Raw genomic sequence first — 16526 nt, forward strand, 5'->3', positions numbered from 1 at the left:
AAACAAGGATGCGCTTTATGGTAACTACAGTTTAGTGTTGCTCAGTGTGTGTGTGTGTGTGTGTGTGTGTGTGTGTGTGTGTGTGTGTGTGTGTGTGTGTGTATGTGTGTGTGTGTGTGTGTGAGACAGACCTCCCAGGGGATACGTCCATGGTACCAGGCGTGGCTCTTCAGGTTGGTGCCGCTCAGCTTTAGCTCCTCCTCCAGCTGCTTCTTCAGTTTCTCCGTTGGCGGCTCCAACCAGAACTTTTCTTTGCAGAACTTAAAGGGCATCACAGGCGCACAGTCAGACACAAAAAAACAAACAAACAAAACAATAACAACAAGTTTAGACCATCATGTAACATCTGACTTTGGGCTCAAATCCCAAATCTGCTGCTTCTTTCATTAAAAGCAAATCAGACTCCTATGTTTCCTTAAAAAAAAGCTGCTTGAAATGTTGGTCCTCTGGAAAGAGAAAGCATTGTGGGTAAATCTAGTCAAACTGCAGCCTTCTCAGCTCTGTTTTTGTGTGAATGTGTGTGTGCGTTAAGAGAGGACAGAGGAGGGGGATGAGGAGGGAGGACGGATGGCTCTGGCATTCCCACACTGGCATCCACACTGGCGGCACCAGGGGCCCGAGGCCCAAACCCATGCTGGAGTCTTGGCCTCATCACTGTGGCAACGTCATTGTGCTATGGGGGTCATCACTCAGTGGTGCTTTGTTTGACACGTCTTTATACAAACACGCACGCACAAAAGAAAAAAACGAAGATACTGTATATCAGGAGTTTACACTGATGACGGGCTGAGAATGCTTTTGTTTTGGGACACACACACACACACACACACACACACACACACTGGTTACTGTTATTACACTGTTATATAGGTGACATGTTGTTTCTTCTCCTTGACAACTCCCACCCCTCTCTTTTTTGATAGAATGGTTTGTCCCACTGGACTGTGAATCAAGAGCTGGGCACTTGGCCAGGACCACTTCAAAACAAAATAGGAGAGTGAGTGTGTGTGTGTGTGTGTGTGTGTGTGTGTGTGTGTGTGTGTGTGTGTGTGTGTGTGTGTGTGTGTGTGTGTTTTGGAGGGGGAAAAGACCTGGAAGCCACTAATGAATAGCCTTAATTTCATTAGCATTATCATTCATTGCCAGCTTGTCCCATTCAGACAAGTGTGTTTGTCAAGTATCCAATTATAAGTCAATGAACTGGAAATTCTCTCGCTCTCTGTGTCTCTTTCCACCTTTTCCAGGCAGAGCTTTGGGCCGAATCGAGGCCGCTGCGGTTACCAGCGGCAACAGCGGCAGCTTCAAAGTATTTCGCCGCAGAGGGCCACATTCCCTGAGTCCTTTCTGTCATCCGTCCTGATTGAATTAGGGGCTGAGTGCCGTGTGTAGAGGATCACAGCAGCAGAGTTTTAATTTAACCTTTACTGAAAGTGGTGCTGCTGCTGCTGCTGGAAACAAAATGTGTCTTGTCTGACAAGAGGAAGAGAGAAAAGCAGCATCGCAGTAAAAGGAAGTCACAGATAAACAAGATAAGATTGTGAAATGAAAATAGTTTTGATGTCATGTAGAGAGGAAGCTTACCTTCACGTACTCTCCACTGCTATCTCTCAAGTCTTGCAGGCTGAAAAACAAAAGAAACATATGAAAAGTGACACACTTAAGTTTGAGTAAAAGTACAGACTTGAAAATCTACTCATAAAAGTACAAGTACCCCAAAAAACTACTTAATTATAATAATTTGAGTATTTGTAATTAGTAACTTCCACCCCTGGCACTGGCCCTGTACCAAACACTAAAGCACTGGCACACACTTCCCGTTTTACTGAATAGTATTGTCCTGATACCAATACCAGCATCACAAATGCCTCTGTTATAAATGCCTAAAATGTTGGATCAGGTATTGGCGTGTAAGTATATGCAGTCTAGCTATATTTGCAATAGAGGGAATGATGATTTTTTACTTTCACTATTCTCATTTTCATTGGAAAACATATTCAAATGACTGTGATTTATTGTGATTGTGATTTATACAGGGATCTGTACCAAACAAAGATGCTTCCTTAAGTCTATAGAATATGATGTGCAGGCCAGCACATCTCTGCAGCGTGACAATATTTAATTTAAATTGGTATTTTGGCACACATTTTGCCTCTTACAAATATTGTGACCCCTGCGATTTGGAAATTGTAGTGAGCCATACTGGGTTTGGATAAAATTTTGATTAATTGTTCAGCCCTAATCAACAGCATAATCGCTGTCACTTGTAATGCTATCTTATCTGATGTGTTTTATCCAGGTTATGTAAGAGCTTTAACAGTTTTCTGCTCCCTCCCTGGAACCTTTTGTAATTTCTTGCATGAAGTCTTCTTCTGAGCATTCACTACAGAAACTGAACTCTTCTTCTGGCTGCAGATTCGCTGTGGAATTTTAGAATCGTGATGCTTTTGTCTGATAAAGTTATTGTTTTAAATTGCTCTTGTATATAATTTTTCCTTTTCAGTGGGACTTTTCTGCTTAAATAAAGGTTAAAGAAAATGATTTCGTAGGGAAGTTACCTCCAGAGCATGTAAATACTAATTATGATGAAAATAATTTACTCGAGAGAACAGTTCTAATTAAACCAAAAGCAATATTCATTCATTATTCATTCATTATCGAGCACTGACTAAAAGACTCACAGTCACAGTAGCAATGATTTTAATTAACTGAAATTGAAAGTGAAGTTTTATATACACCTAATTTGCCTTTATTTAGAATCATATCAACAGTAAATCTTTCCAGGAAACTTTCTAGGGAAAATATTTATGTGATTCCTTTAAAATAGTATGTTATGTTATTGTGTATGACAGGTGCTACATAAACAAAGTCAAGTTGAGTTCAGTGATCAGCAACAATCACATTTAGACATCTAGAAAAATGATTTAGTCAGAGTTTATCGTCCTGATTGTGTGGGTGTGGTTTGATCAGATGGACGATGACGTCCCCCTAGTAACACAAGCAAGCAACACAACTTTAATCAGATTTCTGTATTACTCAATCCTGGTTGGCGTGTGGGAAGTTCTGACATCACCTTTTCCAACTGCACCCACGTCACACCAAACCTGTCATTATGTTTTGAGGTTTGTCTCTATTAGTTTGCTTTTTTTCTTTACTAGACACTTTCAACACTGCTAAACATCCTACAAATCAAACAATCAAAGAAGGAAAATCAAACTTATGTCCACTGGCATTAACCTTAGGGTTAGATATTAACTGGATTCAACTAAAACCCAAAAAGATTGGGAACACAGTTTGTTAAAATAATGTTAAATGACTTCCAAGGTTTTATGTTTGACTTTACCCAATAACCACCCCCAGAGTCATATAAGAATGTGGAAGTCTTTGCTTCTTTTTCTATGTAAAATGTTGCCCATCTCTACAAAAAAAGTATAAATATATTAGCTGACACCAATGCCAGTTTTCCTCTGAGCTACATCAGCACTCACACAGTTAACTTAAACATGCTATATTGAGAAGAAAACCAAAATTTAAAGATGGATTACACCATTTTTAACTAGCTAGTTAGCTAGGGTTTTGCTTGTTTTCTTCAAATTAGGGAACTATAGATGTGTACAAATACTAGAAAGTTTAGTGAGGTACCAAGTCTGTTCAACTGGGGTCAGTTGTTGAGATATTTGATATTCTACAGACACATTTTGGTTCATAACAAAGAAGTATTGATGAGGTGTGATACGCAGCCCTACTAATAGTAGTTGTAGTAGCGGTAGTAACAGTAGTAGTACAGTTTTGTATCTCCTGTCTGTCTGTTGCACAACTCTCTGACAGCATCAGTGTCTTAAGCCGCCACCACCCAGCAACAGCTTGCAACACAACAAACTGTTCCAGGGAGGATAGGGAAGATTTCTACTGCTGTTTGAAACCTCCTATCTGCAAAACAGTCTGGACCGGAGCAAAGGAAACTTCCTTTCTCCCCGATGTCCATCCAGCAATCACAGCAGCTGGCGTCAAGTCTGACGGCTCTGGGAGTCATAAAACTGAGCTCGACACACGGGGGAGCACAGACACTTTCAACTGACGTTAGAAAAAGAGAAAAACAGTCAAAATGCAGTTTCTGTCTGACAGCAGTGATGTGTTGTGTCAGTGAAACGGCACGCTGGCAATGGCTTTTTTTTCCTGGTCACTCTGCTCTTCCTCAACATGCTGCATATTTTTAAGAGTCAGGGGAGGTGACCTTTTGTTCCCAAACATAAACTCTGAGAGAAGACAGCAAACACACTCACACACACAAACAGATGTGAACACACAAGTTAAACACACTGCGTGAGAAACTCCCCAACAGTCAAAAGCCATGGTCACAAACCTTATGTTGCTGATTTTTTTTCCTGGATTGCTGCTTGTATCTGCATGGAGCTCATTTTTAAAATGATTTCATGATTGGGGTACACCCTGGGTTACTCTCTGTGAGGCTGGAGAGGACGTGCATGTAGTTATTCCTGACATTTTGTTTTCTCAAAACAAGTATTGCTGTTCTTGTGATTATGAAATAATTATTTCATCAGGAAAAAAGAAAATAGATTGTTAAACAATCCGAACTCTAAAGAAAACAAGCTTGATTTATTGATATCATGAGAAAATATCTTAAAACATTTTATCATCTGGTCCTCATTACAAGTGACGCACTGGTTTAACATAGAGTATTTACTCTCAGATGGTATTAATATGGTTGCACATAAAATATAGACTTTCAGTTTATTATTGGCTTGCAGTATGTTACAGTATGTATATATACAGTATGTTATGTTTCTATATTGTCAAAAACAGTAGCCATGTTTAAAGTTTAAAAAAAGCTTTTTTTACTTTACTGGCATTAAAAGCAAATTGGATCAAAATTAGCACAAGCCTCTTTCAAAAAATGCAAGTAAAAATCTACGCTGGCAAATAAAATAAATGAGTTCAGCTGCCATTGGTGGGTTGCTGAACGTAGACCCACCACTGGTGGCAGTATGCAGCGACTGACTGTCAATAACTGTAGGAAGAATTTCATGGAATCGCTGCGATCGCAGTTCAGCTTCTGTAAACTTTGACAGGTGAATTTGCACCACTGACCAACAGCAAGCAGCGCGACTCTGAGGGAACAGAGAGCCGAAGAGTCTTAAATGGAGGAGGCAGTCTAAGCTCAGTTAGCTGTGTCACACCATCCAGCTCAACTCCTATGTGGGAGTACGAACTGCTTCACAAAAGAGAAGTGCTTTAAAGACAGGTATGAGACACACATTTTTTGAAAAAAACTGTTTGAACTTTGCACCCTGTTAGTGAAGAACACTTACTGTAACAGGCATGCTGAGTGACACAATCTTGTTAGCTCAAAGTTCTTTTACCCTCCTCCATAAAATTAATAAAATATTGAATATAATCACGTAGCCTACAATCCTGATGACATAATACCAGCTGGAGGAGTAGACGGCACAGTACAAAGGAAGCAGGAGACAGGGACAATGGGACTACCTCACTTAGCCAGCTGCTACTGCAATCTGGTCCTGGATAAGTGGCAGAAAATTAACAGATGGATCAGGGAGTTTTTGTGACTGATTAGTGCTGGCATGTTCCTGGTTTGATAGAGCGTTAGCTGGCCAGCTACAGCAGTTAGACAGCTAGTTTCCAGATAGGGTTGATAGTGGTTATCAAATTAATTGCCAACTATTTTAAATTATTGATTTGTTTCATTAATTTTTTAAGAAAAAAGTCAAAATTCTCAGATTTCAGCTTTTTAAAATCAAATATTTTTTGGTTTCTTTACTCTCCTGTAAACGGAATATCTTTGAGTTGTGAGTAAAACAAGACATTTGTCTTCTTAGGCTTTGGGAAACACTGACGTTTTCCACCATTTTCTGCCATTTTAAGACAAACATATTAATTGATTAATCGAGAAAGTAATCAACTGATAAATCGACTATGAAAATAATCACTAGCTGCAGCCCTACTCAAAACATGACCCTGCTTCTTCACAGCAGTGTCCTGTGTGCCAAATTTCTGGAAGAATTCTACTTCCATAGCAAAGTATTTTACAAAACACTTGTGTGACCAGGCCTTAAAAGTTTGGCATCATGTCTGTGCAAACGGACAGCCATCTGCACATGGATGGGATAATTTCACAGTGTCTCATTTCAGCAGACTACTTGATCACTGGATAAGCCCTTAGACAAACTTATTCAGAATTTTGTGAAGGACATCTGTGTATATGAGACTGAGACTGACACTGAGACTGAGACCACAGTCACCAAAACTCTGCACTGTGTGTTTCTGAAGCGATGTCATGGCTGTTCTGAGAGCCCAGCGAGGGGGAAACTCCCTCTGCCTGGGGGCTGCGCTCCCCAAACCAGCATCAAATTTTACAGCACTTCCTGCTCCTTCAGCCAGCAACTCTGATAGCACTGTGTGGGACACACTCATAACATCCACACACAGACACACACAGAGACACTAGCTGTGGTTCAAAGCTCCCATAACCAAAACAAATGCGACGCCACCTACATGTGTCCGCGTGGAGCGGACCAGAGACTGTTGAGGTTTACTACAGAGAAACAAACACAAAGAAACACAGTCAGTAAGTCTGTGTGACATTTCAAATGAAGGTCAGGGTTAACCTCAATATCCACTTCTGCTCTGACTGGCTCATAAACTAGAAAATAGAACTGCCTCACTTACAGCGAATCTGGTCAGGAAATCACCAGCTGCTCATCAGAATCTAGGCAGCGACCATCACTCGCAGTACATCTCAGCTTGTTTGGTTACTTAACCACAACTAAAACCACTTGGTTTCTCCCTTTCCTTTGAAAGTTTAGAAGCTACTGGGAAGAAATACAGGGAGACAGTAAAAATGATGACAGTGTATAAGTCCAAACCCTTACACTGCAATTACATAACACATGTCTGACCATCACAAGGATGCTTTACTTTCACTTTTGTTGGCACTTCTTGAACTCTCATACCCTCAAGTAAGTTACGAAAGTTCAAATAGAGATGTTCTTCTCACAGATCTCAGTCAATGGCAGTAATTTTGCCCCATTTGATGGTGTTTTGTTTGGCGGCGCCATTTGTTGAATAAGGACAAGCGGACAGAAGCAGCCATTTTGCACAAGAGCCTGATTATTCTGTTCATTTAAATTGTTTGTGCTTCATGAATTAATGTTTCACAAGCTTAATGTGCTGCTGGAACTGTTTAAATACAACTTAAACTGGAAAAAGATGCACGTTTTGCAGGAAAATTCAAAGAAATTTGCAACCCTAATCCAAGATATCTTGTGCATTGTGTTGTCAGTAGAATATCTGTTGAAGAATTCAAAAGTGACTGATTGTGAAGCCTTTCATGTCAAGTTGAGAAGAGCCAGCTTTGACTGAGCATATCATGGTTTTATGATTTTATTTTTCCAATGACAAGATCTCATTTAACACTACAAGAAAAGGTTCACTTTAAATTGTTATATCAGAAAATTCTTGAAGCGAGTCCTGATGCATCTTCTCTTTACATTTATAGATATGCTGCACATGTTCAAATCTAGCTTACTGCTGTCATCTGTGTTGTTTACAGTCACTTTACTTCATGAATAAATGGTCTTTGGTGTATGACAGATAAAGCACCCTGGTCACCTGAAACTTCCTAAGTCTGATGTTATATTTCACAAAATTAAAATACTTTCCTCTGATATTGGTGCTCTGCTTATTATTCATTTTGTTATTAAACATAATTAAATAAGACAGCAGCTAAATCAGTTTAAGATGGGGAAGAAAACATCTAAACTCCTGCTAGGTGGCTATCTTACGATAGAGGTGGCTAGCTTCGTTGGGGGTTGCCAAGTCTGTGTGACAAAACTAGCCGAACGGCCAATAAAACCAAGAGCATAGGCACATTGTATTTATGTGTGTTTACGTGGGCATGCATGTGACTTATGCCAGGTCTTGTGCCAGGTGTGTGTCTGTGCTGATCTGGACGAATAAATTATTTCATTTCTAATACGGATTTGTATTTATAGATATAATCAATGCAATTTGCATGCAAAATAGGTCCACCCAACCAGCAGACAAAAAAAAATCATTCTGCAGCAACACTTCAAAAGTAGACTCAAACCCAGGGTGCAGTATTTGCATTTTTTTAGGTAGTCTACTGTGTGGGTACAATAATGATTTTTTTTTTCTTAACTTCACTGCTTCTGTAATTAGACTAATGCCTGTCAGCCCTTGCAGGGTAGAAGAGTCAAAGGTCAAAGTCAGGTGTAAACCAGGTCAGACTGAAGCAGGTAGACAGACAGGATGAAGTCAAACATGCTGCTGCATCTCTGCCAGAAAAAAAAAAACTTATCACTATTCTGACTTAAACCAGAGCAGGATCAAATTCCTCCTCTTATGTAACATACAGTCCAGTCCAGTTTCAGATTCAGCCTGCACTCCCCCATATAGACAAACAGACTGACAGACAGACAGACAGACAGACATGTAGACCAGCCTGGTAACCCACCGACTTCAAAGTCAACTAGTTGTTGTAAATGTTTTAACAACTCAGAAGCTTTTCATGTTTTATGGCATCAAACTAACCTAAAACACGTGTCTGCTGAAAACACAGACCACATGCAGGAAAAACAGATTATACTTCAAATATCATCAGAAATGATTGTATGTCCCGTCTGTAGGTGTCTCTTGAAGCAGTGTACCAGATGACAGATGACAGATGACACTGACATACCGCACATTCTTCTGACACTCATTGTCTCAGCAGTTCAGGAGCTGCTCAGTTAAAACCTCAACACAAACAACTGACGTCACATTAACAAGAATTAGTTTAGTGATTAATACGGGTTCTCTCACCTCCTCTGTCCCGCCCCGGAGCGGACTGGCCCACACTTAACGTCCCCAACTTCGCACATCTCCTCCCGTACAGTCCGACACGCACCGCCGCTGAGTTCAAGCAGCTGACTGAAGTACAGCACAGCGGGCAGGCGGGGAGCCACTGCGCATGCGCGCTGCCACAACAACTTTACATTATCGTGACTTTTCACTGCAATATTACGATTTTACCGTCGAAATATCAGTCAACAGCCTTTCTTCTTGTGATATTACAACTTTTTCAGTAAGTTTACACAATTTAATCTCATACAATTAGGACTTTTACTTTTTAAAAAAATCGCATATTGGGTTGTCAATCCACAACCATCCTATGACAGGACATATCGTTGTTTTATATTGTTATAAACACGGTACACAAGCCAAGACCCCATCTCACAACATAGCAGCCACGCTCACAAAAAGAATACATATACAAGGAAGTCATCAATATATAAATAGCTAAAATTAAATCAATAGACTTTTATTTTTATTTTTTTGTGATTAAAATGGTTACATTTTTAAGTCTAATCGAACAATTTGAACGATCAATGATTTTTATAACTGTTAAATCACTTATATATGATTTACATGCTATTAAAAAAGTAGAGGATTATGAATATTATTATTATTTTTATTATTGAAAAAAATGTAGATTAGTGGTGGAAGATGATGGGATATTCCTTTAATGGTCCCACAGTTGGGAAAAATACAAAAAAAATATAAGCAATAGGAAATCTAAAAAATATGAAACATTACATAACAATATGTCACAAATTATAATGACTTCATGTGTTCATCACTCAATGTTGCAGCTGGTAAAGATGAAGCTAAATTTAAAACTGTATTTATTCAAGTCTTTATGCTGCTAGTAGCTTGTGAATTTACCCTATGGATTAATAAAGTCCTGTCTATGATAATCCTCAATTTTTTTTTGTTTGTTGTATTTTGAAAATTCCTGAAAATTCTTCGAGCAAATTTAAATAATCTCACCACAATGGCAGATTCATAGAAAAAAATGACTAAAAAGTCTTGCAGTGATGCTTCAGATATGCATTTTTAAATCCTTCGAAACTGAAGTTTGTAGAGCAGGTTGTGAAACCAAACCACAGACTATTTTTGGGATCATCACTGTATCTTCTAAAAGGGTAAAAAGTCAACTTTCTCACCTGTCAGTGCTCTCTGCTTCCTGTAAGCCATTTACAGTCTTTGTGGTTTCCTGTTTATTTATGACGCCTCGCCGCCAGTCCGTCTGCTTGTCTACGTGGCTGTGAGCTGCTTCAGCTATCGGGTCCATTGGCACGTATACATCCTGCGGTGAAACCACTTTGGGGCCATTAGTTGCCATGTTTGAAGGCTCTCTGTCAGTTCCTAAAGCATCCTGGCTCCTTGGCAACGCCTCCTGGCTCTTAATGGGGTCTGCTGAAGGATCATCAATGCAGGTCTCAGGTGCTGAGGTCAAAGGTGAAGCCCAGCTGGGTACCGGGGTGGAGGGCAGCGGCCGGGCCGGTGCAGAAACAGGCAGAGACCGGTCAAGATTGGTCAAACTGAGGCTGGACAGGGCACTGAGCAGAGGGGAGTCGCGGACATGATCCCCCGCCTTGCACTGGCTCTGCCCTCCACTCACCCCGACCTCCTCCTCCTCCTCCTCTTTCTTCTTCTTCTCCTTCAACCCCTTGCAGCTCTTCTTCTGCTTCTGGTTGCGGGGCACAGTGCCCACATGTGTGTACATCTCCTTAGAGTGGGCATAAGTGGGGCTGTGGAGGCAGTGCTCCATGTCGTCAACCGACTGGCACGCCACTGCTGATTTGGCATTGGCAAGAATCCCATCATGCTCCGGGGCTGCCTTGATGTGGGCCTTCTCTGATGGGCGCCGAGGAGAGAGATTGGTGAGGCTCCCGAACCATTTGAAACCTGCAGGGTGGGAGGTGGTTAATCATGTTCTTGTGTCAACATCATGAGACATCCTTATAATGAATCTGAATCTCAGTATACAAATGAAAACATAATGACTTTATTAAAATTAAAAAGGGAAAACAGATATCTGCCTTTAAGGGAAAATCCAGCTCATGGTATTCAATTGAACCAATAAATTCCTCAGTTTGCGCTATTTGCACCAAGAGAACTGAGTTTTCCTGCTCATGGAGCCATGCAGCAGTGCCCACATGTAGCAAGATGCATTGCAGGCAAGTTCGTGACTCCCACACCCATGCTGCTGTGTTATCCCTGCCCTGGCCCGTTGCCATCACTTGGACGGTGAAAACATGGTGTTAAGTGACAAAAATCTAACATGCTCCCTGGATACCCAGGGCCTACCTCGAGTCTAGAAATCTAAAATCAGATGGTCTGCGTTTCCGCAAGTTTCACCGTATATGTTTTTTTCAACAAAAGAAGGGTCACACAATGCAAGCTGATTATGTTTCTATTGAAACACAATTTAATGAGTTGATTGAACTCTGTACAGAACATTCATTCAACTCAGCATTTCAAGTCATCTCTCATCACTCATGTTTATCAGTTCTGAAGTGTCCGCTATGATAATTTTTTTTTTTTTTACATTGGTGTAATAAAAAGGATTTAGTTCTTGGTAAATCTCGACATCAGTCAGAGACCAAACATTAATACAGACCCTTTCACACACAGAATGCTAACGTGCTAAATGACAGTGCAGAGCCAAGCCTGACAAGAAACCCTCAGGACAAATGTGAAAAAATTTGAACTATATCTCTTATCGCCTCTGATACATCCGGCTGTCCCACGGACCTGAATGATGACACACTCTGAGCTGTGACACCGAATGATGAAATGCAGGAAATGACCTTCCATTCTTTCAAAAGTTTGCATGTTTTATTCAGTAAAACAGGGGATCACAGAATGTGACTATTAACCTTGTTATCAGAACTGTTTAAATAAGACAATTATAAATATTTATATCACTCTAATCTGACATGGTGTCTATTATTGTATCCGCCTGCTTATTCATTGTTTCCTCAATGAGATGAAGTCATTTTAAAATACATTTTAAAGACAACTGCAGAATAATGTGGGAGCTTTAAGTCACCCACAGCTGCAAGCATTTCATTTTCACTTTGTCCTGTGCATAACAAAAAAAAAAAAAGTTTTCTTTGCCTCAGAGTCATCTGAGGAATGTTGTTGTACCCTCGTCTGCTGAAACTCTCATCGTTTCTATTCTGAACTGCAGTCTCTCGAGCTCTCAGCAGTGTTTGATTATGTTTCTGCCCCAGGGACCTATTAGACTCTGAAAACACTGATGGATATTTATTTCCCTAGCTAAATATAGACTAATGATTTTGAGAAAGACAGGAGGGAGATGGTGGAGGTGCAGATGCCAAAAGAAAAAAAAGACATATTTTTCATTTCCAAGTTGAAAAAAATAGTGGTTACACACTTAATCGCATGCTGTTTTCTAATTTGCTTCCTCGCTGGTTGATGACAGATAAAACGGTTGATGACACTCTCATATCTGTCCACTAAATAGATGCAAGACCTCAGCCAGCTGATTAGCTCATGAATTAACTAATTAAACAAACACCAAATGATAATTGGTGAGCTTTATGGTGCTGGAAGCTGGAGTTTTTTATCTTTGGACAAAGTTAGGCTAGCTGTTTCCCCCAGCCTGTATGCTAAACTAAACTCATGTGGCTGCTGGCTTTATGTAACTCCTGACCAGAAACCAAATAAGAGAGCTCTTACTTTACTACATTTAGAGTGTCTGTCTTTAAGGTTTGTTTAAGTTCACAGCTGTGGTTCCCAGCTTGTGGCTGCAGACCAGTTAGGGCCCATTCTGAGCAATTGGCAGACCAATATCCGTTTCAACTTGGTTGACCTGTTGCTGACATAGTTGTGCCATTGACACTGGTGGGAACCACTGGGTGAGAAAATGGCCGCCCTCTGAGTGTGGTGAGCGGCGTTGACAGAGCTGATCTTTGAGGGAACAGAGACCAAAAACGGAGGAAGCTACAGTACCAAGTTTAAACTGCTCCACAACAGAGACATTTTTATACACAGTTATGAGACAGTACAAACATGTTTTTCTGAATAAACCACGTGAACTTATTGTCCTGTTAGCACCCAAGCTAAGCTAAAGTGGTTACCTCATCCGCTAATCCAGTTTCCACAATCAAATATTTTGCAAAGTACAGCGATTCATTTAGCTATGCCACTTCCCAGTGCAACTAAGTTTTACCACAACAGTCTGATCAGTTTGGTTTTAATTAGTTATTAGATGCTATAAAAAGCAGGTTTTAGGCCATGATTGACAGCTGAGCTCTGCTCGTGATTGAGCTGGATCGCTGTCTGGACAGGAACTCAAAAGCAGGGCTCCAAATGATGTCACCAGAACAAGATGGCTGCGCTCATATCCGGGATATTTGGCCTTTATTTTTGCATTATGGGAGGAAGTGGAGCCACGGTGTCCATATTTATTTGTGACAATGTTCTGTACTTTACCCACAGTGAGTAAATCAGTATCTATCACAAGGAAAACATTTCCCAAAATGTTTTACTTTTTCCTTAACTGACGCACAAATCCAAAAATAGTAACACACAGTGCTGAGAGTGCATCTTTTTTTGGGAGGAATAAGTTTGAATTGACCTCCACCCATCCTCCAGAGAATCACATCACGGCTGTGATTCAAAGATATTTTTGTCACTTTTCAAGGAAAACATAAAACTAAAGAAGCTGACGTTGGACTAAAATTTAAACTTCTTTTGCTGTTGATCACACAAACAAACCGAACTGTTGCACTGACATCCTCTCACACAAAAGCAGCACAGCGCTTTTTTTTTAAGGCCTAACTGAACTGAATGACCAACCTTCAGATGCATCACGGGTGAAATTCAGCTTAAATTGTGAACAACTAACGAGCCAAACAGCAGAAGAAGAGAGGCACAGTGAGCTGTTGTCCCTCTCAGACATTCACTGTCTTTTCTTAGCTCAGCTCTGTGCTAAACTCTGCACTCAGCCGGGCCGCTGTCCATTCAAACTGCACAAAGACACGTCTATGCTTGATTTACAATGGACCGAAAACTGTTTGTGAGTGCAACAGTGAACAAAGAGCCAGCACACACACAAACACACACTCTCGGTGAAACAAGTGTCAATAGATCACATTCTTTTATACGTTTACACAAATAAACTTAAATAGCCACTTTTCCCTGACTCATCATTATCTAACCCTACGCCTCTTTCTACTAGGATTTATTTTCCAGTGGTTTAAAGTAACTAATTACATTTACTTAAGTACTGTACTTAACATTTTCAGGGTACTTGAGGCTCTTTTTCTTGAGTATTTCCATTTTCTGCTACATCGTCAAAGAAGAAGAGCTGGTTATGAAAATCTCAGTTTAATACTGATGCCTCTATAAGCAAGCGATGGTAAGCAATCATACCATCCATGTGGCTATTTATATGTAGTTATTCTTAATGACTGGAAGAGCTTTTAGATAATTAGATAATTTTATTTTTGAGGTTTTATTTGTGGCTATTATGGTGGAAATGCTACTGAGCCTCCAACACAGTATGAAAATTAGTGATAACGCTACCGATCCAAGAGTGTTAAAGTCATCATCATCACGATCTTAAAAATCTCAGTGAGTGATATATTCTAGTAAATTATGATGCTATGCGTCAGCGTGTAAACATTTTATTCACGGTTAAAGAGTTTAGTCCAGTGGTTCCCAACCCCCAGATTGGGTCACAAGATAAATATGAGGAGAAAAGAGAAGAGGAAGAAGAATTTTCCTATTTTTTTGTTTTGTTTTATTTTATTTTGTGAGACAAGACCTAACAGATGGAACAAGATAAGACTAATCTCGATGTGTTGAGTAACACAACAGAATAGAATATAATCTCTCTTTAAAAAAAAAAAAAAACAGTAACCAAAGCTGTCAAATAAACAAAATTAGAGTATATTATCAGGCCCAGTGCTGTATGCAGCTGTTATGTATAAAGTTGGCCTAGTTAAAAGTAACTTGACCACAAACAGACATGACTGACACACTTAGAGTACGCTTCACTGTACAGTACTTTGAGTACATTACGCTGCTACTTTTACTCTTTAAATGTAGAGATTTTACTTGAAGTGGCTTATTTTTTTACATTAAAGTTCTGGTACCAGCTAGTGAATAGTCTACTTCTCATAATTTTCTAGACTGGCCTATTATTATTACAACAAACAAATAAAAATGATGAATAAAATAAAAATAAAGCAGTCCACTATCTGTTGTTGTCTATGTAAGGACAACATATATTTTATAGATTTTATATATTATTTTACAAGGACGTCAGGTTTCTTTAATGATTATTTCAGTGGAAATACAAATACCAAAAATACTGCACAACAGCATCATAAAGTAAAATATAACTTACTCAGTTTTCGTTTGTTCATGTTTCAGACGTTGTATATGAAGACTTCCTGATACATTCACACATAGAGAGCGCTCGTAAAAACTGTATCTTCCACTTGTTACGGCAGTGTGATAATGAGCCACATGCTCTTTACTCAACAGAATGAATCTGCTTCCTGTCTTCTGAGCAGCGGAAGAACATTTCAAAGCAGTTTCATGTTATGTTGATGCAATCAGGTGACAAGTCATTTTCTGTCTTCACTCTGGAAATGTGTGTCAGTCAGGAGGAGGCACTAACGAAGGAGGTTCTGCAGAAACTAGTATTTTGACATAATTTAGTTTAAACTTTCCACTGAAGGACTGAAAAATAACTTCTTTTTTTTTTTTTTTTCACAGTTCTTAAGAGAAAGTAAGACCAAAAGTGGACACTCATCTAAATTTAACCCATGTTGACGCTTTGACCTAACAGGTCTGCTGACAGGATTTTAGAAATACTCATGGCATTAGTCTGAATCTCCACAAAGCAGACACTCCCCTCATACTTTTCAGAAAAGACGGACTTATAGGAAATCAAAGGTTTGACATTTTAAAGATTCGGTTCATTTATCAACTTTTTTAACAATGCCAGGAACATTCTGGTGAATAAATCATCACTCTTTTAGTATTTTTTTGTATTAAAAGTAGTGAAACTGAGATCTATGCAAGTCCAAAAAATCTGCATTTTAAAATGTCACATTTTAAAAGGAAATATTCTACTTTATATTCAACTACATCTGATGGCTGCAGTTCAAATCGCAGATTCAGATTCTACTTTTAGCTTGCAGTAAGTTCAAAATGTCATGTTATTGTATCTCAATAACACAAGACTTTTAAAAACACTAAGATGATTTGTCATCATTTATAAAAATAAATGGTTTAAGGAAATTTACTCAGCTTGAATAGCTGATCTTAGAGCCAAAAATTCCCCAGAACTGAAACAAGGACGCTGACAGCAACAACATGCTACTGATGAAACACTGTACAAGTATGATGAAGTGGTCAGACACAAAAGTACTGTTAACACATTAAAACTGCTGTGTTAATTTGACATATTTTGATTTAAAAACATGTAATTGTTCATCATTCATTTATCCATTTAATCATTCGGTGCTCTTTTAGAAATGTCAAACTTCCCTGTTTCTGAAAGCAAAGTCTGTTTGGTGAATTTGATCTATGAGCACAGATTGTTCCAGTGAAGGGAGAACTAGAGCTTATTTGTATAAAATATGTAATTTCTCAAAAGA

General features: G+C 39.3%; 1 protein-coding gene across 1 annotated transcript in view; it reads right to left on the reverse strand.

The window, feature by feature from the left end:
• The window catches only part of sh2d3cb (SH2 domain containing 3Cb), a 33378-nt gene extending 17753 nt beyond the window's left edge, over positions 1-15625 (reverse strand). The window contains exons 1-4 of the mRNA XM_084728229.1: positions 15266-15625; positions 10044-10788; positions 1582-1621; positions 132-260 (exon numbers count right to left, since the gene is read on the reverse strand). Of these exons, the coding sequence (XP_084584355.1) occupies positions 132-260; positions 1582-1621; positions 10044-10788; positions 15266-15284 (933 nt within the window). The 5' untranslated portion in view covers positions 15285-15625. The remainder of the gene's footprint in view (positions 1-131; positions 261-1581; positions 1622-10043; positions 10789-15265) is intronic.
• Between the last annotated feature and the right edge of the window lie 901 nt (positions 15626-16526).

Source organism: Lutjanus erythropterus, chromosome 10, assembly GCF_056507025.1.
Source record: "Lutjanus erythropterus isolate fLutEry1 chromosome 10, fLutEry1.hap2, whole genome shotgun sequence".
Classification (NCBI taxonomy): Eukaryota; Metazoa; Chordata; class Actinopteri; order Lutjaniformes; family Lutjanidae; genus Lutjanus; species Lutjanus erythropterus.